Source organism: Corvus hawaiiensis, chromosome 2 (assembly GCF_020740725.1).
Source record: "Corvus hawaiiensis isolate bCorHaw1 chromosome 2, bCorHaw1.pri.cur, whole genome shotgun sequence".
Lineage (NCBI taxonomy): Eukaryota > Metazoa > Chordata > Aves > Passeriformes > Corvidae > Corvus > Corvus hawaiiensis.
Window position 1 is genome coordinate 12,447,640 of NC_063214.1, and position 25,059 is coordinate 12,472,698.

A 25,059-nucleotide genomic window follows, 5' to 3' on the forward strand; every position below is an offset into this window, starting at 1 on the left:
TAATAGATTGATTCCAATATTACTCAGACTATTACCTAGAAAAGCATTAATTATATTAATTGATGGATAGATTTAGAGGTAACTGTGGTGCATTTAAAGGTGTCTTTTAGAGTTATGATTAACATCATTAATGTCCATTCTCTTTGATTCCTTAAGAGCTTTCTGTGCCTTAAGAATGGTTGTGCTAGTCATTAGGAGCAGCCTGGGGTGATGGCAGTAGCACTCTGGTTGATTTGTTGGTGACAATCTGGTGTCAGAGCAAAAACTTAAAGGATTTTATTGCTGTTGCAGCAAGAGTTCAAGAGCCTGAGTTCAACCTTGCTGTCTTTAACAGAGATTCAGAACTACCACTGAGTGGATGTTGGGGAGAGACTGACTGGAGCAGAACTGATGGGTTGCCTGCACTGTGCTGGCTGATGTTCACCACATCACTTCGGACACAAATGTGCCTCAATTTTTCTGAGTACAGAAAAAATATTTGAAAGTTCAATACCATTAATACTAATTGTGCAATTAGTTGCTGAAGCACTTCTGGAAGCATCTTAAAGCTGCTGTTAAGCTGTGGTTTTGCTTCCTTTTCGAAGAAACCTCCTCCTGTAGTTCAGGTTAAATATTGTTTGCTATTCCTACTTAAAATATTCTGTAGTCCTTCCAGTCAGTGGCAACTTCTTTGTTCAATCCCCTGCTTCAGTTTCCTTTGCATTGAGAAAATACAATGATCCTACACAATCACCAAGACAAGAATTGGTTTAGTACTGACATAAATATTGCTCAATTCAGCTGAGGGGAAGAGATACCTCTTTCTTGGGAAGAGTTGTAGTAAAAAGAACTTAGTTAATTTTTATGGTCTTGAAGGATTTGCTCCCTTTAACTTAAAGATTAACTATTTCTTCATACTTTATACTTCCAAAGGACATGTAAAGTCACTATCAATATCATGGTTAATGGCAGCAGAAATGATTTTGAAGCAGCAATTAGGAGAATGCAAATACCTTCAGCAGTTTTTTTTACAGAGTGAAAGTGATGGCTGGGCAGGCATCAGCACAGACCTGTCTCAAACTCTGTGTGAAGGCAGGAGGGGAAGTGGCATCCAGTGCTTCTGTTGTAGTGCACTCAGATTTTATGTAGAAATAAGAAATATTGGGACAAAATAGTTCCATATGTATCACCATATCCATCCTCTCTTTCCAAGCATCTTGGAACTGACTCAGTTGCAAATAATCTGTTTTGCTCAAGTGTTTTAAGATAGTATTGACTGGTTTCTCCACAGGTTAATTTGCAGGCAACTGAAGCCATGGATGTTGACCAAAGGCTAGAATGTGATTGCCTAAGGTTATGTTAGTTTTACCTAGATAATAATTAGTTGGAATAAAATGGTTTCTTAAATTAAGATAGTTTATATGATAGAGCTTTTTATGCCAGGGTTGATAATAGAACTTTTTTCAGTCTGATGAGGTGATTTATCAATGTATATTTACATTGATAAGTGTAAATATACATTTATATTTATATATATATATATAAATACATTTATGCTTTGCATTTTGGGAAGCAAGAAAATGCAGACAAATAAAAATAACTTATTGTATTCCTGGGAAGCACATTTTCTAGTGACTGGATCTGCTTTCAGCTGGCTTTTGTATTTCATTAACAGACTGAAACACAGTGTACAATAGTGATATATGGTAAATAATGCAAAAATTAGGTAATATTTTACTTTACATTTTAATGGAATTGCTTCATCCAAATCAGTTTATACTGATAGCAAAATGCTCTACTTTTCAGAGTAATAGGAGAAACAGTGGTCCACTATGAAAGATAGAATTTGCAAATTTAATATTTTAATGTTAAAAACCTGTGTGTTTCATATGAGAGACTGTTTCTAAAACACTTTCTTACCTTCTCTCTGTCATAACTATGTATATTTGTGTTCTTTGTGATCACAGATGTCTTGACAAAGCTACAGATTTTGGTCTGGACCTAGTTGTCTAATGCTTACAAAGACATGAAAACAGTTTGGGGCTTGTTTTTTTATCAGTGATGGCCAACCTGTGTTTGCAAGCATTTCATACCTGTGTTTAGGGTTGCAAGAACCAAATCCAGGAGCTTTATACAACAATCATACACCTGTATGTATATGTGTAGATACACTCACACAGTAAGTGAGAATGCATTTTGTATTTTTGGTACTGTGGAATGATATGCACATTACATTCCTACACTAGTCTGAAAACAGCAATAAAGAAGTGCATCATATTATACTAAGACACCACAGAATTTAAGGCATTTGAACAAGTAGGTAATTATATTTTAATTAGAAACTTATTTATAAAAGACCTCGAGAAGATAAACCCTTTATTTTGGTTTTCATATTCTTTCCCCTTTAGAATGCTGTAATGGGATACCCTGCTAGTTTTTATACAAAGCACAAAATCTGTGTTAAAAATCCCCAGTAAGCCTGTAATATAGGAACACTATAATTCACGAGGAAAGCTGGTACTCATTATTGTCAAATGTTTTTAAAAACATAACTTTTTATGAGAGGAAGTTGCGGTATTGTGCGTCTGTGGTTGGGTGTGGACAAGCGCATCTCTATAATTGTTTGAATAACTGCCAAACGCTTGCCTAGAAAGAAAACGGAAAAGCTCTATTCAATCCTTTTTTAACTCTATTAATTCCAAACACATTACACAAGAGAGAACTTTTGGCTGACATTCAGTTCATTCATTAGAAAGCAGCGTGATCCGTGGTCAGCCTTTCTGCACAATCCATAAACCTCATTCCAGAGCTTTTTGTAATAGGCGAGGCAGAGGAACTCTCGTGAGCCCAGTTTAAAGAGGTAACATACATCTTCAGTTTGATATGCAGAGAGATTGCTGGAAAGAGTTGACTATGCATTAATACGAAATTGCACATTGAAAAACATAATTTAAAAATATAAACCAGATAATATTTCACCTGATATTAATAATTTTCATTCTTTTCCACTAAAGCATTTACAGTTTGCAAACCCTTTTTACTGCCCATGCTTTGTAAAGCCTTCCATTTTGCAGTTAATGCACTGATGTTCAAAGAATCGGTTTTCCTAAGATCTTATATAAAACAAAAAGTAAAATGACAAAACTATTTATTAGCAAAACCACAGCATCTCTTTTGAAATATCATGCTCAGTTGGAAATGGGTGTTATTAACAAACAGAAGTTACCAATGTTTTCCTCACCAAGATGAACATTTTTATTCGGTTTCTCTCTGGGACTGAAATGGCAGCCTAGTTTACATCATTATGCAATATCTTACTTTCAACATCTCAACATCAACATTTAATTTGAATTCCATTTCTATATTTGAAAAATATCAAGCTAATAGATGATTTTTTTGATCCAGTCCACAAACATGGTGACTCGAACATACACTCCTGGTCGTTGGGGAAGTGCACACCCTTCGCCAAATGATACTACACCAACCAAAAACCACTTGTCCCCATCTTTGAATGTCAGAGGGCCACCTGAATCCCCCTGCAATAAGAAATTCAAAAGTTAAAAGTAAATAGTGTCAACTCTGAAGCAGAGCTTGTTTATGATGTTGGTTTATTTTGTTCCTTATCATAGATGCTGTACTCCTGTATGTCCTAGGCACCAAGAAGTGAAAGCAATAGAAATATTTCCATGTGAAAAAAGAATCTTGAAACGATCCATTTTTTTTTCTATATTTTTTAAGTGATGTGACCTTAGGCTCTCATCAGTTTTGCAATACAGGACTAAGCTTCAAGTGATTTTTAAAAAAATCTTATTCCTTTTATGTTCAGCCCTTCATATTTCACAAAGCCTGGGTAAATGTGGAAGATTTTTTTTCAGTTGAATGTATTCAGCCAAAACACAGTTCTATTTTCAGTCACCCCAGAGCTTCTGCAGTTTCAAATTTAGAGAACAAAATAATGAGATTGCCAGAAGAGAAGGTGTCCTTTCCTCTCACCTCCTTTTCAATAGTTTAGCAGATGTAGCATTGCAATAGAGACTGAATTTGATTTAGCTTGAGTGGGGATGAGTCAGCCATGGGTATCTTGTTTTGACGAGAAAGAGAACAACAACTATTTTGCTTTGTCTGTCGAGTTAGTTGAACCAGTATTAATTGTGTCTTCTTCAGGCTCTGTGAAAGGATCTTTACTAGAGAATTCTGCAAGGACTCAGCCATTAAAATACTTCTGCCCATAACTCTAGGGCATCCCAGAGCATTAAAGGCTGTGACAGCAGCCTAAAGGGGGATGTGCTATCAGGACTCGCTTGCTCATCTTTGTTCATGGCTGACTGGTCATTGATCACAGTGCTGGTCACTTGTACTCTGAATCAGCCTGTGGTGCTACACTGTTTGTTTGGGGGTTTTTTCAGTATAAGGTTCAGAAGGAAAAAGGGTAAGAGGAAAGCCATCAGGGGAAAGGACATTAGGCTTGAACACAGTCCTTGTTCTGGACTAAACTAGGCAAAATCAAGGCACCTGGTGAAGGCTTAGGTTGGGAGGGCAAGGCAATAGGAATTATGTGAGGCTGCTCCTCATCAGGCTTGAGGAAAGCCAGCCAGTCTCCATGCCACAGACTCCATATTGCTGGAAGAAAAATCATGTGGCAGCCAACTCTGAGTACATCCTCAAAGAGAAGCAGTGTGTTATAAGGAGAGCTGGAATGGATAAAAACTAAACCCACAAGAACGTATATCAGTGCAGAAAGGCAGCCTCTCTGAAATACTGTGGTGTCCACTTAGGAAAGACCTCCAGAGTCTACAGGGGAAAAGCAGCTTTGCTCTCTCTCCCTTAATGAAGCATTTCTGAGACTTCAGTCTATTTGGTACTTATTTCTCTGTTCTCTGCATTTCCTCAAGCATGTGCTTCTCTCCTTCATGGAATTACTCAGCAGGAATTATTCAAAGCTTAATGCAGAAAATTTCCAGTCGCCATATTTATCTCCCTCCAAGGTTGTTTATGCCTTGATGACACACACACAACAAAAAAGTTAAACTTGTATCTTGATAAATTATTAAATGGGCAAAATATTGTGTGTAGAAATGACATTCATGGACAGGGATTGTTCTGATTTTCATAAGGGGAGGATCAGGGAGCATTTTATTCAGTAACTAGATGTGGTTTATGCCAGCAGTGGAAATGAGTTGATTCTACTTACCTGGCAGGAATCTATTCCTCCCGTGTCATATCCTGCACAGAGCATATTCTCAGTAATATTATATTTTGGCAACCATTGTTGGCATTTTTCATTGGAAATGAGAGGGACTTCTGCTTCTTGCAATATATTTGAAGGGGGACCTGATGAAAATACAAAGTACATTTACCTGCGGCATTAAATACCTACATCCCGCTGGGAACACTGATGGTTTTGTTCCTGTTCCAGCATGCTCAGCATGCTCCTGAGCAGTAGGAATCCCTGCCTTACTGCTGTACTATTCAGGCTTATGCCCCTGTAACACAGTCACTGGGAAACAGGGCTTGTTAACTGAATCCCATCTTTCATTTGTGTAATGGGACTGAATTTTGTCATAATTAAATCAAGATTACTAAAATCAATGAATATGAACTCACTGTGGGGAGATCTAAGGGATGATTAAAGGCTTAGGAACGTGAGTTGTCCTGTGTTTCCTCACGATTCATTGTGTAACTTTGGTTATTTGAAGTTTTTATAAAAAATTCTTTTATTAATTCCTGCCAAAAATTTTAAATGCAATTTAATGTAGAAGTCAATGTATTCCACTGTGGAAGTGAAATGGCATGTTTATTATTTCAGAGAGTCTCCAAATCTGGAGCATATGGCATACAAAGAGAACATACATTTCACACTGCAGTCAGTTTTCTTGACTTCTAGGGAAAATCATTTGCACATTGTCAGAAAGACTAATCATCTTCTTCCCCCACCCAATATCTGGAACCAAGATGTACATATTTCATGTTGAGAAAAGTAGTCATTATAACTTCTAAGTGGATGTAATAAGCTTTATTCATAGCCTAATGAGCTTAGATATGCATGTTTTCTTCTAATAAATATGTTTTAACTATAGTTTTGCTTCAGAGAAGGAATAGTAGAATGGAATAATTCCTACATTTTCATATGGAAGAATAGCTCTCTAAACTATTTGACCTTAGCAACTCCTGTGGAATAGGAACAAGCTTTGCTTCACAGGTCCATGCCTGTCAGAGTTTTCCAAGCAGACGACCCACCTTCATTCCTAATATCTCCCCAGCCAGCAATGGAGCAGTTAATTCCTGGCAAAAACTGTTGATTTCTTTCTGGTAGGCAGATAGGTTGTATGTAATCTGTGAATGAGAAACAAGCAATCAATTTCAACCTCTTCCCTGTATTCAGATTTTGATGAAGTCAGAACAGAAAAAGTTCATTAATTCAAACCCACTTTTTGGCCAAGATATCCAGGAAGTACTGAGTGGACTCCCCACCTCCCCCATATGCTTAGCACGGTTTTGCATAATAGAATAAATGGGTTTTTTTGGAAAATAAAAACTCACCTGTATATTGCACTTTGTGTTGAAGGTGCAGCAGAGCAATATCACTATCTTTTGTTTGCTTCATGTAATGAGGATTCATAATTATTCTGTCGATGTTTCGCACCACTGTTGAAGGCTGTGCCAGATCTGATTGAACGTACAAGCCAAGAACGGCTTGCCAGCGGGATGGCTTTAATTGTCTCCTACAAGTTTCAAGGAGTATTCACAATTAGGAGTAATTAATGAGAGGTTTGAAAAACATGTATTAGATAAAATGCTGATATTTAGCCTCGCAGTAATCCATAGCATTTGCATGTTTTGTCAAATAAACAGAACAGAGTAGATGTGCATAGAATTCCATGAGACTATCACCATCTTAAACATCCACGCTGCAGATATAATTTGCTGATTTCTTTATGGTGAACTTGTAATGAATTATTTATAATGAATTAATCAGACGGTGGTGTAGAGGAGGAAAATACATTAACTAAATTACCATGGCTTTTTAAGCACTATGAAGAATACTGCTGACTGCCCAGCAGGCAATTAATATTGGTCCCAGTTAGAAAATGGTAATGGAATGTCTAAAGAATAATAGGACTGAGATGTTGGAAATGCTGCAGCTCATAGAAAACTGGTCTCTTAGTTTTTTATATCTAAATCAAGAAAGATATGCTAAGACAAAATATGGAATAATCTACATCTTTTTTTGCTGTTCTACACATGCTGATTTGAGGCTGTAATTGTCTGAGAAGTTAAATATTCGCTATTTTTTAATCAATCACTTTATGGTTTAAAAAGTACATTTTCAGCCTGATTGTTGGACTGAATTGGTTTCTGCTTCTCTTTTGGTTTGACATCAAGATGTTCTTTTGTTCTAAACTAGGAGTGTTTAATGTTCGGAAGACATGAAGTGGCAAGCTTCAATTTAGGAAAATTCTAGCAAAGGCAAGATGACAAAATTAGATTTAGGTGAAAATATAAAGGCGATTCAAGTGAAAAGGAAGTATCAAGACAATTGTGGATTTATTGTGTGGAAATTAAGAGGGCTTGATCCTTTTCATTTCAGTGACTTTGTGTGGAATGTAGCTCCTGTCATGCCATGAGGCAGCATTAATATTTTGGCACAGTCTCCACTGCCTTACTATTTAGCTATTTGTAATGAAAGTTCTACTGTAATTTGGAATATTAATTTTCTTTTTGCCATTCCAGTTTCTGTATGTCTTTTACAGCACTTGTTTTATTGTAGCTATTATGAAAGCAAATCCTAGAAAATATTAAATATGCATCACTTCTTTGAATGGTAAAAATAGCACCATCAAGAGGATATCCAATATTGCCTAATCAATGCACATAAATCAAGATTCATTCCAGTGATGCACAGTAAATCTTGATCAATCCATAATAATATACAGCAGGAATTCTGGGTTTACTTTATGGGATATGATGTCACCCTTTATACCACTGGTGGGGATCACCTAATTTATGGAGGCTCACAATAATTATGGATTAAGTACCAATGCTCAGTATTAAAAATTTAAAATGCAATTCCTTATTGTTCAGGAAAGGCTGCTTAGTTTCTGTGATTCTCTGCATTAAAGTAAGGACTGAGGATTTACCAGAAAGTAAAGCCCACAAGTGATTCAAAATGTGGTAATTAAACCGTTAGTTGTTAATTTTTCATATCAGTGTCACAATTTGTTCATAATCTGATGCCTCCTCAGTGAGCTTGCACATAAAAGAACATTACCCATATACACAGTGTGCTGCTGTCACCAGCCACTCATCACTGACAAGGGAAGCTCCACAAACAGGTTGGAAATTAAAATGGAGTGAAACTATCCAAGGCCAAGCCTCTCTTCTGGCGTCACTTCCACCTACAATTCTTGTTTGATTATTCTGAGTTACCAGGTGTTTTCCACAAGCTAAGATTAAAGCAAAATAAAATTAAATAAAATAAAAAATAAAGGGGATGTAACATATTTCATTAGACTAGTCAATTTCTTGGAAAAAATAGGCTTCCTAGAATCTGAACTGCTATTCAAAAATACTGTGGAATGTTTTCTTTCCTCAGACCTTCTGGAATTTTTATACATTTATTTTATATATGTTTTTGCTACAGGTCCATCTCTGGTGTACACTTAACACTGACATCAAGTGAAGACTAAATTTTCCTGTGTTTATATCATCATGAGTATAGCATTTATAGTCCATTCCCTAACCTTTCTATTCAAGCTATAAACATTAGGCTTTATGATCTGAACAATTTGATGTCTCTGTGAAATATTCCTGTATTCTGTGTACTTACACTGAATGTTACATTGCAGATGAACCACCAGGTTGTCCAAACACTGTTCTCTAGAATGAAAGTGCAATTAAATCATAAGTATCTGCACACCAAATAACTCTGACTGTCAAATAGATACACATACACACAGAGAGAGAAATTTATATAATCATATATATAAAAGTACATTCCTTTAGCAATATCAACCTGTGAAGTATAATAACTAATGCTACCTGTTTAAATTATATTTTAAATATGCAACATTATATGCTATACAACATTAAATGTACATATTCCTCTTCAATGAGCACTTAATTGGTTTATATTATGGAAATAAAAGTAGACTCGTGTTTTAGGGAAATCAGTCATCTGTCCGTGACAGATTTGCAATAAAGTTATAGCTGCCTACGGTATTTTTTCCTACCTTTTGAGATGTTTTCAATGCCTTACCACTAGAGATCAGTGTGGCCAAAGAATTTAAGAGGTTAGTTTTATATCGCTGAATAATGTTGCTGTAAAATACATAGCTGCATATACTAGGTTAGAAATTATTTAGCAGAGATATAAAGCCAGAGTCTGAAGAGCGCAAGATCACAGATGAAAGCTGCTCAAGCATTTCTGATACTCAGAGGTTTCAATATTATGTTCATAGCCTGTAATGAATCTGAAACACTTGGGACAGTGTATGTGCTAGCAATTCAAATCTGATACAAACAGAACCACGAATTAGAGGAAAATAGGAAACCAAACTCTTCTAACAGTTTGTTTCCAGTGGGCATTTCCACATTCTATTTTTAAATGGAAAAAGTGAAGGATACTTTAAACATGATGGGGAATGATGCACTTCACTGTGTTTGCTCTAAAATTTGGTATCTGCTGTGAGATGTGACCCAGTAATTTCCCACTAATGGCATAGTGGTAAAAGAAGTACAGTGGGAACTGTAACTACCTACCCCCTCCCCAATTAAACCTTCACTATAGGGAGGTGCAAATGAGATATTCCTCCAGCCCTGAATAGTCCCACATTGCCATTTTCCACTTCAAGGTAGGTACCTATTTTTAAAGGTGTAATTTAAAAAGTGGAAACCAATTTCTGTGACTTGTATTCAGATCTGTATTGACTTCAGAAGGGTGTCCCTTCATAACCAGACAAACATCAAGGACAACCAGAAATGCATAAACCCCCAGGAAACCAATGTCATCTTCTGCATAAACCTTGTAGCAACTAAATACCTTTCCCACGACGCCTTCATAGGGTTTCAAAGGGTGGTCAGTGGTGCTGCATATTAGGTCTTTTATCTTTTTATCTGGTCCTATGCTTTCCCATAGGTAGATGCATAAACTACCCAAACTAACCATAAAAATGTCAGATTTGTCCCTATAATTTTACTTTTTCAGTCTAAAGTGAGTTGCTGGTCCCTACTGGTTGCTTTTGTAGAAATTGCTTCATTGGCCTCTGCTTTTTCTTCTTTGTGAAGCTAGCTCCCAGTAGGAAAAGCACTTCCTTGCCTGCACTTCAGCCCAACAGTTCTCAGCTGCCTCTTGGTCAGCACAGGAGAGGCCAAAAGGCACCAGAGGCTTGTGCTGAACACCCTCCTCTGTGCCTCTCTGAGTGTCAGCTGTCAAGCAGCACGCCAGGCGGAAATCTGGAGTACTTAGGATATCTGTGAGCATGATCTTCACTTAGAACAGGCAAAAACAATTGTCCCTGTGGAATCTGCTCACATGTATCTAAAAGGCAGGATTTGGGGCTGTCACAAAACTATCCTGCCAAAAATCACATTACCTAAGGGCACCAGAGAATTCTTTTGCTGTCTCTGTCACTGCAGCTTTCAAACCCTATTATATGTGCCCTCCTTTGTTTCAATGGTGGATGCACTTGAATAAAAACCAAAGACAATGTGAGAAGTACATTTTATAATTAGATTACGGGTTAATGAATTCAGTTGCTTAAATTATCAAATCTGTGTGATCTTTCTATAATTTGTTATATGTACAAAATCCATGTGTGAATCTGTAATCATTCCACCCTGCAAAATTATTCCTGTCAGCTGTCCAGATGAAACATGGGAGAAGACACCTATTTCTGCAACAGAAATACAACTAAGATAAATGAACTTATTCCATTTTCTCCTGCTTTAATCACTTTTAGTGTTAAATAGGTATTAACAGAAGACATCTTTAAATCATTACTGCTCTTCAAGATGTCTTGTGGCAATGCTGGTTTAGACATTCACTCAAGAAAAAAAGCAAAATAGCCTCCAATGATATTCCATTAGTTTAAGATACTTTCACCACCAGTGAGAATGATAAATATTTGGGGTTAACAGAGTATAATTAGAACATAAAATGTAACACTTTTTTTTTTTTCCTGTAGACAAAATAATAGACCATAGGAAACTAAGAAGTCTCTCCTGATTTATTACTATGTGGTATGTTTATAAAGGGAAACTGAAAGAACCTGGGCTCTTGCTGTCCTCAACATGGTTCCAGCATTTTAGCAATTAGACAGTAATTTTCTGGCTCAGTGTTTCTGGTAGAAATCCAGAAAAATTTGTACAGTAAACCCTCTAATAAGCAGAAAAAAGTAATTTAAGTCATTAAAATTCTTCAAATTGATGATGGCAAGCCTTTCTCCTTGGGAGTTGTACTGTAAATCCCACAATTTCCTGAGGACATAATCCTGGGCTAACATCACGTTTTCCTTTAATCTACAAGGAAACCACCAGTTCCTAGCACCCTTCAGAATCACTTCAGCTGTTATTTGGGCTGAGAAAGGTTAGAATAGAATCAAATGTATTCTGAGGATCATGTAGTCAAATAATTAACTTGTAAATGTGGAGACAAATCCAGAAGCCATTTTTTGAGTGGGCTAGTTTGTTTAAATATTGATACCTGTCTGTGGATGGCTTATTTTAGCATTCCTCACAGTATCCAAAGTCTGTATCAATAAAGCCAGAGGATTATAGAGTGTGACTCATTGTATTTTAAGAGATGCCTTGATGGATCACATTTTGGAGTGCTTATTTTTCTCTGCTGATTACAGAGAGAACCTACTGTGACAACTACTCTGTAACTGTGGGTGAATGTCACTCCATCTTAACTCTTCTATATTATGTATAGGTAGTCTTAATTCTACTGTATTATGTAGTCATATATTTCTAGATAAGAAATATTTTGTTAAAAGAGCATATAATTTCCACAGTAAACAGATGAAGACTTCAATTAATTTGAGCTATATATTAGTGCATAAATAATCACCACCATACTTAAAGCCATCATTTGTATGAGGAAGAAACCTCACTGTACCCACCTTTTTGTGAAAATTAGGCTGTGGTTACCTCCTTTAGCAATGGTGACAAATGGGCCATCTCCAGTGAATAATACAGCTGATGACATATTTGCATCCCTGGGACAAAAAGACACATGCATATTTTTAGGTATTTACCCTATTCCACCAGTGGAGCAATAGTAGGGAAATCGTTATACTGGCAGAATAAGCATCAGGTTGGTAGGTTGTTTTTTTTTTTTCCCCCTGAAATAATGACCCTTTAGCAGGACATTTTTGAGACTTGAAACTCATTTGGATTAAAATGTGACTTACTTACTTCCAGTCTTGCATCTTATTCTAAGTTCTCTAATGCTACAATAATATTGAAAGAGACATTAATTAATTCTTTTGACAGCAGTAAATATTAATTTTGGCTTTTCTGTGCCACAGTGAAGGGTTTGCAATACCAGTTGTTAAGTGTATGGAGCTAAAACTTAGTACACCAAACGGCAGTAATAGCTGAACCTTGGGGTATCACAGTCTTGCTTTTTTTGAGGGGCGCAGTTACATTTATATCATACTGTCTAGAAAGGAAATGAAATTACATTTTGTATCATGAAGAATGTAAGTAAAAAAAAAAAAAAGTTAAGTTTCACCTCATAGATCTGTTGAAATCAAGATTGCTGTGGAATAAGTCAATAGTGTCATGTTTGCTAGTGAGCGGGAGTGGGATGTAGTCATAGAGTCACAGAATCACAGAACAGTTTGGGTTGGATGGGACCTTTAAAGGTCATCCAGTTAATTTTTTTTTTTTTTTTTTGATAGCAATGGCTTTTTGAACTAAGACTTCTGTGTACTGTTGGTGAGATAAATTGTTTTGACATTTAGAACCCATATCCAGATTTTCTTTATAGCCCATTCTGCATCATATACTTTGTGATACTTCGTATGACCAGTTTGGAAAACATATCCATGAAACATATTTGCTTTCCCTTGAGGAAACATGGGGAAAAAAGATTCTTGTGGTCAGACTGCATAATTTTTTGGGGGGTGACAGCCTCCCATCTGGCCCTTTAGCCTTACACATCTCAGGAGCAAGAAGAGAATCATTTGTGCAGGTGTAATACACAGGGAGCACCTGTACCATTCCTTCTCTTCAAATGCAGTAAATCTCACTCTCCTGGGAAGGATGAAGTCTGGAATCTGCCTGCAAATCAGCTGAGTCTGGAGTAAAGAGGTGTTCAACAACCCAGCTCTGCCACCAGGAGAGTTGTATGATCCACCTGCTGGGAAAGTCACTACTGCTGCATTTCTCAGCCCAGAAGTGCCTTTTAGGCAGTCTGAGAGCAGTAAAGTGCCAAACTGGGTAGGCAGAGTCAAATTCTATGACGAAAAACTTTGCTGAGACCAGGAAATTATTCCCAGGAACTCACTTCCTTCTGAAGAAAGTTGCATGTTCATGAAGAAAATAGAATTAAGGGTTTTAGAGTAAAGGTTAAACTCTCTGTCTTGTTGGACTTTTGGGTGTGACAAAATTGCCAGGTCTACCCGTATTCCTGGGTACAGTTCAGCAAAGACCCAGCTGGCTCTGGTCCCAGGGAAAAAGGATTGTTTTGCATCTGACCAATGGAATGGTGAAAAGCTCAGTGTGTGATTTTCTTGGTTCCAGGAAATGAGATATTGATAAGACTCAAATTTTAGCAGTGCTGCCAGATGCACACAGATACAAGTGCAAACTGAGAAAAGGATTATTTTCAGACTTCTCCAGAGCATCAATTTGTTCATCTTGCACCCCAGACTCATTAAAAAGATTTGTAAATTATTTGCCTAAGGTGTATTTTGTAGATGCACAGATAAGCATGTCCCCAGACTGGCTTCCTGTTTGGTGTAAATCACAAACGCAACAGTCACGTATCTGAAAAATGGAGGCAAAAGGATTCACACGTGCGATTTATTAGAACCTGTGAGAAACACTGCACTTTCTAGCCCAGCTACATAAATAATCAGGATATGATACAGGACTCCTGTCAGCTCAGTCCTTTTCATAAATTAAACAGCAAGTGAGACTAGCAAATGTATAAGCAATTAACAGCAAAAGTAAATTGTCCTAGATGAGCCTTAGCCTGTCTCTCTAATAAAGCATGATTCTAGGCTGTAATTCAGTGTAGGAGCATGAGCTATGGCCTTCTCAGGACCTGTTATTGCAAACATCCATTTAGTAACAAATATGGTGACACTTGTTAACAAATCTGCTGCAACAGGGGGGTTCAAGGAAAGCAGAATTGTGAGAATTGTGTGATACTCACAGGAGTTACATATATATATATATATATATATATATATATATATACACACCTACTCATATACCAATGCATACACACACATATGAGAATTTTATCCTGTGCTGCAGGATCAGTAACTGCAGTAGCACCCAGGTTACAAAAATGTGATACAAGTTAGGTTTAAAAATAATACTTTTTCTTGACCATGGGAATATGTCATGAACTGAGAAATGGAATTAGTAAGAAATAACTAGGAAGCTTAATAGGAGCATTTTTAGCAAGTGCATCTGAGTAGTTTATAGAGACAACCTGAAAGGTATTGCCACAGAATGTTACGGAGACAAAAGCATGAGGTAATTTTTAAAAGGTATAGTACCATGGAAGACAAAGTTTGTTGAAGCTTATCAAATATGTCATTTAAATCAATAGACCACAAAATTACTCCTGTCCAGAAGAGAAAGGAGGCAGGGCAGGGGGGGAAAGAATCAGAGGAAAAAGGCCTCTAAAGAGCAAGGTATTTGACCAGAAGCACATTTAAACATGCTTTGTATGTTCTTACATGCATGCATACATAAATTACAGTCAGGATTTGTGCATGTAGCTATCTGATATTTATGTAAACTCAGTACCTATCTAAAGCAAAAAAGTAAAAATAAAACAACAAACCAGCACATATTCATCCAATTAGAAGTATTTTTGAAATAACACTGATATTTTCCTAAGTCATTCTAACTCTTTAATTGCTACAATTAATTTATCAGAAGAGCCCAGAGTCTCCTTCTGAAACCTGTTTGTGAGCAAAGGTGGAAGAGACAAAACTAAAAGGAATGAATGAGGAAAGCATTCATGAAAACAGGATTAAGCTACTTCAGAATCAGTTATACAATAAAAGCAGATGAGGGAGAGAGTAAATATTAAGTTATATTTCTTTCTATGGATTTGTAGGTATCTTTCTTTGGTCAGAGACCAAAATAACGAATTACAAGCTTAGAATTTAATTTGATTTTTAGTTGGGTGAGTGACATTCTGTAAAAACCTCAGCACTGCAGGAAAGCTAATTATTATTCAGTGGGTGACAGCGGAGTAGCACATGATGTAAGTAAGGCCAGAATGCAGGCCATAAATTTTACCATAGATTGAAAAATGCAAATCCCCTCACTCAACAATCCCCATGTTTCCCCCAAAAATTCTTCTAAGCAGTGACTGAAGCCAAATCTATTTTTCAGTCATATACTTCCCTCCTCCCTCCCTGCTCTAAGTGTTCCTCAAGAGAAATTCCATTTCCTCTCCCAATGGCTCAGATCTAGTGATAGGTATGAAATTTATTGGGAGCCCAGTAGCAGAATATCCAAGGGATTATTTTTACTTGGAATGAACAGCTGCAGTACGAAAGCAGAGCAGCCAAGACTGCTGTCTGCTCCAGCTTTACTCTTGAGCTACTCTTATGAAAGTGAAAATGTAAATGATGACATAAAGTGATAAAAGACTGATGCACTCACATCACTCTCCCAATGTTCTCCAGTATGTATCCTCATGCCCATGTTCAGAGTCCTCAATCCTGCACTGAATGCCATCAAAACAGAGTTTGCCAAACTTTCAAATTTGTTGGCACACCAAGCACTCCACTTGACAGAGACAGATACATTTGCCACTTTTTTGGAGAATACAACAGTAAAATGAGGGGGGAAATGCCAATATACGCTCAACAAATCAGCAAACAAGTTGCAAAGGACAATGAATATTTATTACTCACCCCAACCCCAACAGCTGGCAAACACTGTCTGAAATCTCTCCATTCCAATCATCTGCACATGCCAGATGCCACATCCTCCCAATCCTGGCTTGTACCAGCCCTTCGGTGCTCAGAGAGCCATTGAGTAATCTCACTGGAGAACAAAATGGGCAGAAGCATTTTGGATAGGTGGCAAACCACACCAAGCAAATAGAAATGTAATGTAAAGAGATTTATTATTGCAAATTAAGAACACAAAATAAGTTAAAATGCATTATAGAGGCAATAAACCCAGCATCTCCAGAATGTTGTGTTCCCACAGGAAGGAAATGCTATTGTTATCTCCTATATTTCTGCCACACGAGAGTTTCATACCTTGCATTTTGCAAACATCTCAGAAATAGACAATAAACAGCACATTTTCCATCAACTCTAAATAATGCATTTTTTTCTTAGTCAGCATTATATAATTTCCAAAAAGCTCTAGCTCCATGATACTCAGTAACACTGACTGGAAATAAGGTTAAAATGAGTGTTGACAGAAAAAAAATAGATGTCCAGTTCCAAATGCTATGAGTTTTCACTGTTTTCATTGCAGCTTTAGTTAAAACACTCACACTAATAATAAAAGCTCACTGAAAACCAGTCCTTCTATAAAAACTTTTCCCAAAAGAAGATATTCAGAACAAAAATTCAGAAACTGATTAAGTTATTGGTAAAAAGTCTTATGCTATTGGCATAGTGACTAAGGAAGTTGGATCACAAGGCCAACAGAATCTCACATATACACATATATATAAAATAAGAATTTTATTATGTAATATTAAAAATATATATAATAAGAAGGTCAATAGAGTGTCATATATGTCTTAGCAGCTACAGCTGCATTTCAGGCAGATGACAGGTATTGCCATTGTGATGTAGAGAAAAGCATGCAATGCACTGACATTTATTGGCCATCAAAATATTTTTGTTTTAAAAAAACTTACTTGTGCAGAAAACCTTTTTCCACCAAAGTTTTTTCACAAAGAGTACCCACAGTAGTAAATAAAAAATTTAGATTTTCAGAAATGCCTCTGTGACACCTGGAGTGCATTTATGAAAGAAGTGATATACAGTGATTAATTAATGATAGATCTCAGATTAAATTAAATTAAATTTTTGAGCTTCTTAAACATCTCAGAATTGTATGCACTGCAAGATTTCTCCAAACTATTTTAGACACCTCTCTTCTTGAGAGAACTTGAACTATAGCTCCTTTTCCTTTCTCCTCATCAAATCCATGTTCTCCAAATAGATTATTGGTAAGGAATAATAAAGTCATTGAGCATCCAACAACTGCTTAATTCAGATATAATGTATTTTATAATTATGCCATTTCTTTGCAGTGGCTGGAAGTTTCAAAAGCTGGGGAATTTGAAAAGACAGTTTGTCTAGTTCAAATTGCCACTTCTGATAAGAAATTGGTTTCAGGAAAATGAACAAGGCTTTTGGACACTGGAAAGACTCAGTGTGAGAGTCTCTAATTGAATTTTCATTTTGTTTTAAGACATAGATTGATCTAGCCAAAGTTTGGATTAAATGGGTTTTTGGAAACAAATCTCCCAGGCTTTTCATGTAATTTGTTATGAAGTAATAGACAATCAGTGGCAAAATAAATCTTCGGGAAAATGTACATCGTGTTAATGTAGGTGATGGTTACTTTGTTCAGATCTTTAGCAATGACTGGAAAAAAAAATTCAAGTTCTCTTTGCTTAAGAAGAAACTGAAGGGAATTTTATTCTATACATTTTAAAGGAAGAATATGTTTGCAACAAAATAGCCAGTGGCACTAATTTGAGAAGTGAATCTGTGTCTTCATCCATCTATTTATCTATCTATCTATCTGCATGTATTTACATATACCATGTATATTTCTATACATGCATGTAAAAAATGTTGAAATCAATGACGACTGTCATCACACACCTAAAAACATATCTGATTCCTAGTAGACATCTTTAAAACAAAGGAATTGTGCTAAGCTTAAATACCACTTTTAAATCTTCCATTAGTTCTCCAAAGCAGATTGTCAGAAAGAGCAGTTTAACTGCTGTGCTAGGCCAAACATTATTTAAGCATTAGTTTTACATTTAAATTATTGGTTTAGAGAATCTTATTTCCCTGCTATGTGAAATGAATTAATATACTGTACACAAGCATTTTGGAAATAACCACTTTACTGGAGAACTAAGGAATAGCAGTGAGCAATGGATGCTGCTTTTGAAGCTGTGCCATCCATTCACTCTACAGAGTCCAGGTGGGCTGGAGGGTGCCATGTGTTACAGTTTGGCTTCACACTCACAAATCTGTTGGAGAATTTCCACCAAGGACATGTTTATTCTCTACCCTGCACTGCAGAGTTTATTCTGCTGTGGAACTCAAATTAATTACAGCAACAATTGGTAGAACTTGGAAATATAAAATGGATACAGAAGAAAAGCATATGTTGAGTTTCCATTTAATTTTGAGGCCATTATGAGCAACTACAGTTTTCAGCACAGAGGAGCTTCCTACCTTTTCCAGAGTTCTTCATCAGATTCCATATACTATCTCAGAAAAGTGACTGTTCTCCTGGCCCTGACAAACTCAATGAGATATTGATGTGTAAATTGGCATGGTCTGCATGCATCTGCAGCATTCTACATTAGCTGAGGTTCTGTGCTGTTTTCCTAGGCAATTCTTGCCAAATATGCATGGCTTAGGTCGGACACTAGGAAAACTTTCTTCACCAAAAGGGCTGTCAAGCATTGGGACAGGCTGCCCTGGAAGGCTGAAGAGGCAGAGTCACCAGCCCTGGAGGAGTTTAAAAGACATGTAGACATAGCACTGAGGGACATGGTTTGGTGGTGAACTTGGCAGTGCTGGGTTAACGGTTGGACTTGATGATCTTAAGGACCTTTCTCAACCTAAATGATTCTATGATTTCTTTGTATGAAGGAAAGCTTACTGCACTTTGCTTCATCAGAGCCATCTTCACACTGAGGTACATTGTCACACAGGTTATGCAACGGGATGCATTTCCCACTGCCACACTGATGCTCGTCAACTGTGCAAGCCCCTGAAGGGAAATAAGAAAGGAAAATTAATCCATAATTATGAGGAAGGTTGATGCTCACAGGAGATCTTACAGTTCAGCTCAAGAAAATTGTGTAGATAGTATCCAGAACCTTTGATTTCTTTCCATTTCCATCCATGTCTCTTTCAAAATAAAGATAATTTTCAGATAAATAGAAGCTAATTAAGAATAAGTTCTATAGCACTCTGCCTTGTAGCTTCTGCTCAAGTTAGTGTTGCTCAGTTAGTAGTTTTCTTCTTTTGCAAGGGATAAACATAGGAGTGAAAAGTCAAATCCTGTCAAAAGTGACTAATGATGTCAATTTTCAAATGTTCAGCACTTTCACAAATTTTAAAGATCTTAAAGTGTGTCAAGTCAAGCAATCGAGCAAAGAAGCAATGAGAGCCCAGTCTCCTTCTGAAACCTGTTTGTGAGCAAAGGTGGAAGAGACAGAAGTAAAAGGAACGAATGAGGAAAGCATTCATGAAAATAGGATTAAGCTACTTCAGAATCAGTTATACAATAAAAGCAGATGAGGGAGAGAGTAAATATTAAGTTATATTTCTTTCTATGGCCCAAGTGTATTTTTAATGGCTTCATTCATTTACAGGAAATATACAGTCATAATCTTAAATTCCATCAAAAAATGGTTTCTTTTACTTTCCTGGACTTTCTGACAGAAATATTTAATTATCTAAAAGTCTTATTTGAAGCAAGATAATTACTTCTGATTTTTTAATATTCTTATAAAATGATTCATTCATCAATCATCATGGCCTGTACCAAATGGAAGAGGAAGAATATGGTTTATAAAAGGCTTGAACCAGATTTTCACACATTCAATGTCTATAACTAATGACAGTTATTCACAGAATTTTGTGAATAATGACAGTGTTTTTATTATATTGCATACTGACAAAAATTACTTCTGTTCAAGTAGTTCTTACTTTTCAAAAAAACCAATATTTCATAGAAAAAAAATAAAATGCAAAGAAAAGTCTGCTTTTCTTCTAAAGTTACTTTATTTACTGAAAATCCTTTTATCCTTAGGCCAGCATGCTAATGATATTAGTCTGTCCTTTGGCTGCAAAGATCATGAATAAGCATAATCCTTTTGCAAATGGAAATTTTTTAATACATTTAACCAGAACTGGCAATGGCCACTCTGAGAATTCTGCCTTGCTAAGCTTAATTTTCATTTTACGAAATATGGGGAAGTCTGGCTCAGCAAAGATGCTGAACCAGCTGATAAAAAAGGCAGAGTTGTTGGACTGAACAAATATGATAGAGAAGGCAGAACAAGAAGCAGCAAAATTGTCATATGTTCATCTAAACCAACCTCTCAGTCTTGCACAATGGGAACAAACAGAGTTAATTTTACAAATGTAGACCAATGGTGAAGGTTTTTTAAAATATTAAGAAAAGTAATATTATTATTACTACTGTGAATCCATAAAAAATCTACCACTGGCTAAACAAGCTGGGAGAAACTTGCCATTTCTGATAGTTAAAATAAGAAAATGAGCCTAGATCCTTGTTGAATTTCTGTTCATGTAAGTGCATGGTACTTCACAGATCTCTCAACAGTCTCTCTGCTTTTTTTTCTCTCTGTTTTTCTCCTGTCAGACTCCCACAGAAGTAATACAAAGTCTCTGATTAATTCAGTCAAGATTTGGCCAAGAGTTAGTATAATTATTTGTCCTGTCACGCACATTACTGTTCCATGTAATTTGCATTATGCTTCATTTTGCATATTTTTGGAGGGTTGATTGCTGTATTATGAGTGACAAGTCTAATTGCAATCCCCAAGAATATCAAGAGTCTTTCAGAAAGGATCTGGCTGGAACCAGAAACACTGTTGTCCAAATATTTAAGAGACTAGTTCTTTCAGATTATTCACACACTGAAGACCAAATTTTTGAAGATGCAAGAAGGACCATATTGCAAATTTGATCAGAGTTACCACACACAGTTTTCTCTTCTAGTGCATGTTATCAATAATAAATATTTTACAAATGCACTTAAACACACATTATTGACACCCTGGAATGATTTACGAAGTGATGTTTTTTCCTGGGGCTTTTACAGGGAAAGTTAGCATTTGCCCTCTTAATATCTGAAAAGATTTTGGTCAAAATACTGACTCAATTTTCCACACAATATCACAGAGTTTCACATGATATAGACATTGTTCCAATTACACTAAGAAACAAACTCATCACGTTTCATGCCAGGAAATACAAAGTACAGATGAGTAACCAGCCTTTTTCTCTTTAACATTTGCATATTTCTACTGAGCAAGTGCTGAAAGTCACTTTGCACTCTCCACGCTTTCTGAAATATATTTGGCCAGTGGTATAACCTCTTAAGGGTTCAGATGCTTACTTAGATGGTAGCCAGTAGTAAAGTTTGCAAGAAATCCCTTCCCTGTTGTAGAGCTGTCCGTCCGGAGGATCACTGTCATCTGGTTTGTTGTAGAGAAGACATCTGGCAGCGGGCCTTTCTCTGTGTAGACAGCTATTCACCAGGAAAACATGAGTACATTCAGCCTATTTTGTTCATATATATTTGAAAATGTTTCGGGTTCAAAAGCAAATACTACCACCACAGGGATGTAGTTGCTTCCCCAAACCTAACTGCTCTCAGACTGCAGTGGTCAGAGCCCAGCACCAGATTTGACTAATCAGCTCAGAACAATTAGGCTCAACTAAAAGATTATCCTTCTGTTTGTCCACGCACATAAACAGTCTGATTTACTGAGAAGTCAGTTTCATATGGATTGCACAGAGAGCTGAGTGTGTGCAAATGTTTTGGAAACATGATGTCACATAGAGTATGCTTTCTCAATTTTTCCTCTGAATTTCTGAGGCCCAAAAAGTGTGAATGAAATGAGAGGAATTTCATTTCCTTTATATTATGTCCCTCAGTTTCCTCTAGCTGTCTGATTACATTCATTTTAGTACCCACTGCTGCTACTTGCCCAAAAGTAAGGAATCTGGTCCTCTGCCATCTCTGACTTCAACCACATCATTAATAGTTTGCAGATCAAAAACCTGAAAATGAAGTTGGATGTTTTTTCCATTTTCAGCATTCAAGTACCACACACCTGGAAAATAGTAACACACACACACACACAAATCACCTTTTCAGTAGTTAAATTTACTGTGCCATTTTTGTGTTGAAGGGCTTTGGGGGGAAAAAGTCTCTCCTAAATTATTAATAATCACCCAAGAGATTAAGAAGTTTAAATCTTGTATTTAAAAGCTGTGAGTTTCCCTAAAGTAGTAAAGCTCGTTCATTTCTGACTGTGACAATGTGACAAATAGTCATGACACTTAAGCCTCATTTGATCATAAAATAATTTTTATAATCAGTCACAGAGCCTGTCTTTCAGGTTAAAGTAGCTCTTTTCTTCTGTTTAGCCTATACTTTCTCATATTTAATCTAAGTGTGGATACTATGGAAATCTCGTACAGAAAGTGAAAAAAAAACCAAACCAACCAATCTGAAATATTTTCATGGAGTGAAAAGTATTTTTTCACTTGTAGGAGTCTCACTTGGGAACTTTGAAATGAATACTAGAAATGTGAGCCGTATCTCAAGCAGAACAGAAACACAAAATGACAACTCTTATGATTACCATTTCAACACTATTCCCCAGGACCGAAGGAATAAATAATTAAAATTTCATTAAGAAGCAATGACAAAGCTCTCTTCCTCGCTTTATCCATCAACAGCACATAGTGTACTACCTTGAAGCATTCACTTTTGCCAGCTCTAGCGTAATCTAAATCAAGTAACATCTGTAGAATAACGTCTTCTCACTAATATGTTAAGAATCATTCAATAAGGACAGAATTCCTTACAAAATGCATGCGCGCATTCTTTGCCTCCAGAAAACTTGAGCTATTTAACAGCAGAAGTGATGATATTAACCTGGCAAATACACCAGGTTATGGTAAAATGGGAATTTTCATCACCTTGTGTGTCTCTGCATTGACATAAAGGCATTTGACATAATAGGCAGGATGGAATTGGCCTGTCTGGACTCATACCATTGGAATATGCTTGTCTTCATCCCTTTTTAATCAACTGGCACATGTTTCCTTAGCTGCTGCTCAGTACCATAGAGAATGCAGTTAGAAGATTCCGCTGTATATACCTTAGATCTTTTTTTTTGTTTGACAGCGTCTGAGTTGGAAAAGCAGATTTAGTATCTCTATTTTTATATGGTTAAACTTCTAAAGATTTGGAAAAGAATGACTTACAAGAAGCTAAATTAGGGTAATTGTTTGGAAAGTTTGCAGAGCTGAATGTACTGTTTGGCTCCCAGAGTTCAACCGGCCCTCCACAGTCAGCTGAAAAACAAAACATTTAAGAACGTAATTAACTTACTGTCTTACTTTTTCAATCTGAGGTAACAATGATAATTTTTAAAAGTCATTTTCATGATTATTGCTCTGTAAGCTGTGCACATGACAGAAATATGAAGACAAGAATGTGACACAGTCATCTGTCTCATTTACTAGTACAGTATTAGAAAAGCTAGAAAATGTCAAGAGAGGCCCCTGAATTTAAGTAATTTATGCACTTTGCTTGTATGCTTTTCTTGTTACCTGATCAATCTTAGAATTAAAGAATCATTAAGGTTGGAAAAGACCTCTGAGAACATTGAGTCCAACCTTTGACTGATCAACAAGACCTTGTCAACCTTGTCAACTAGACCATACACTGAGTGGCACGTCCAGCTGTTTCCTGAACTCCTCCAGGGACATTGACTCCACCACCTCCCTGGGTAGCCCCTTCCAATGCCTGACCACCCTTTTGGTTGAGAAATTATTCTTTCAGCATCAGCAGAGATAATCAAATCTAAAGCTCTTTTTGTCATCTAGCAAGTAAACTTACAGCAAAAGCCCCCAACCCCCTCATACCATTATTTTGTTTTCATCAGGACCCCAAAAACTTTTACAGATAAACACTGTTGGTTGTTAAAACAGTCATTTTCTTTTTCCTTAAAACAACTATTCTAGTAGGAAATACCTTTGTCATAAAGATGTATATGTACTTATAGGCAAAAATTGATAAAATTTCTGTAAAAGCAAATATTGTGGATATGTCTACACACATATACATGCACTCACACACATGGACACAGCTAACTGTACTTTATATATTCAATATTCTATTTCAATATATAATTTTGATGGTGGTTTACATCCAAATATGTCAGTTTCATGTTCAAAACCTTTACTTGATATTGAGAAATACTATTTATTTTTATTTTAGCCATCAGAATTGTTGAATGAACCATCAGAATGAACTTTGGTGTTTTCCCACTTTTGTTGCTCACAATTACTTTATTGAAAAATGAACAATGCTCCTCCACTTGCTTCAGGAAATAGTAGTTAAAGCAAAACAGATTTACCTGCCTTTTTTTGTTTTGGTTTTGTTTTATTCTTTGAATTAAAATTGATATTTTTCTTAACTAGCAGACTTTGGCTAACGTTTAATGTCTCCTCCACACCCCGTTTGGCTCAAATTTTGCATGCCATGACATCTAACAGTATCTCACACTCTGAGCCCTTTGGTTGGGGACTGCATAATCTACAAGTCCTACCAAGTCTGACCATTGAATCCCACTGGGAGAAAGCTCAAAAAAAAAAAAACCAAACCAAAAAAAAACCCCAAGAAAAACTTGAACTTCCTCACAACAGCCATCTTCTAGAATTTTCAATTTCACCAATCCCTCCTGGAAAGAAAAGCCAAATTCTCGGAAAGAAAGAGGAACTGTTAACATTCCCACCCCGACTAATAAGTATGTTATGTTACAGCCATATGGGTCACAAGGAGGATTATTTTCTCTATAAATACCATGAACAACAGATAAAGATG

At 36.4% G+C, this 25,059-nt stretch overlaps 1 protein-coding gene across 1 annotated transcript in view; it reads right to left on the reverse strand.

The window, feature by feature from the left end:
- Window positions 1–3,338: 3,338 nt before the first annotated feature.
- Window positions 3,339–25,059, reverse strand: part of TMPRSS15 (transmembrane serine protease 15) — a 51,119-nt gene continuing 29,398 nt past the window's right edge. The window contains 12 exon segments of the mRNA XM_048295750.1: window positions 3,339–3,515; window positions 5,171–5,310; window positions 6,217–6,312; window positions 6,520–6,701; window positions 8,249–8,423; window positions 8,807–8,856; window positions 12,099–12,194; window positions 16,092–16,224; window positions 19,060–19,170; window positions 21,553–21,684; window positions 22,148–22,273; window positions 23,436–23,525. Coding sequence (XP_048151707.1) covers window positions 3,339–3,515; window positions 5,171–5,310; window positions 6,217–6,312; window positions 6,520–6,701; window positions 8,249–8,423; window positions 8,807–8,856; window positions 12,099–12,194; window positions 16,092–16,224; window positions 19,060–19,170; window positions 21,553–21,684; window positions 22,148–22,273; window positions 23,436–23,525 — 1,508 coding nt within the window.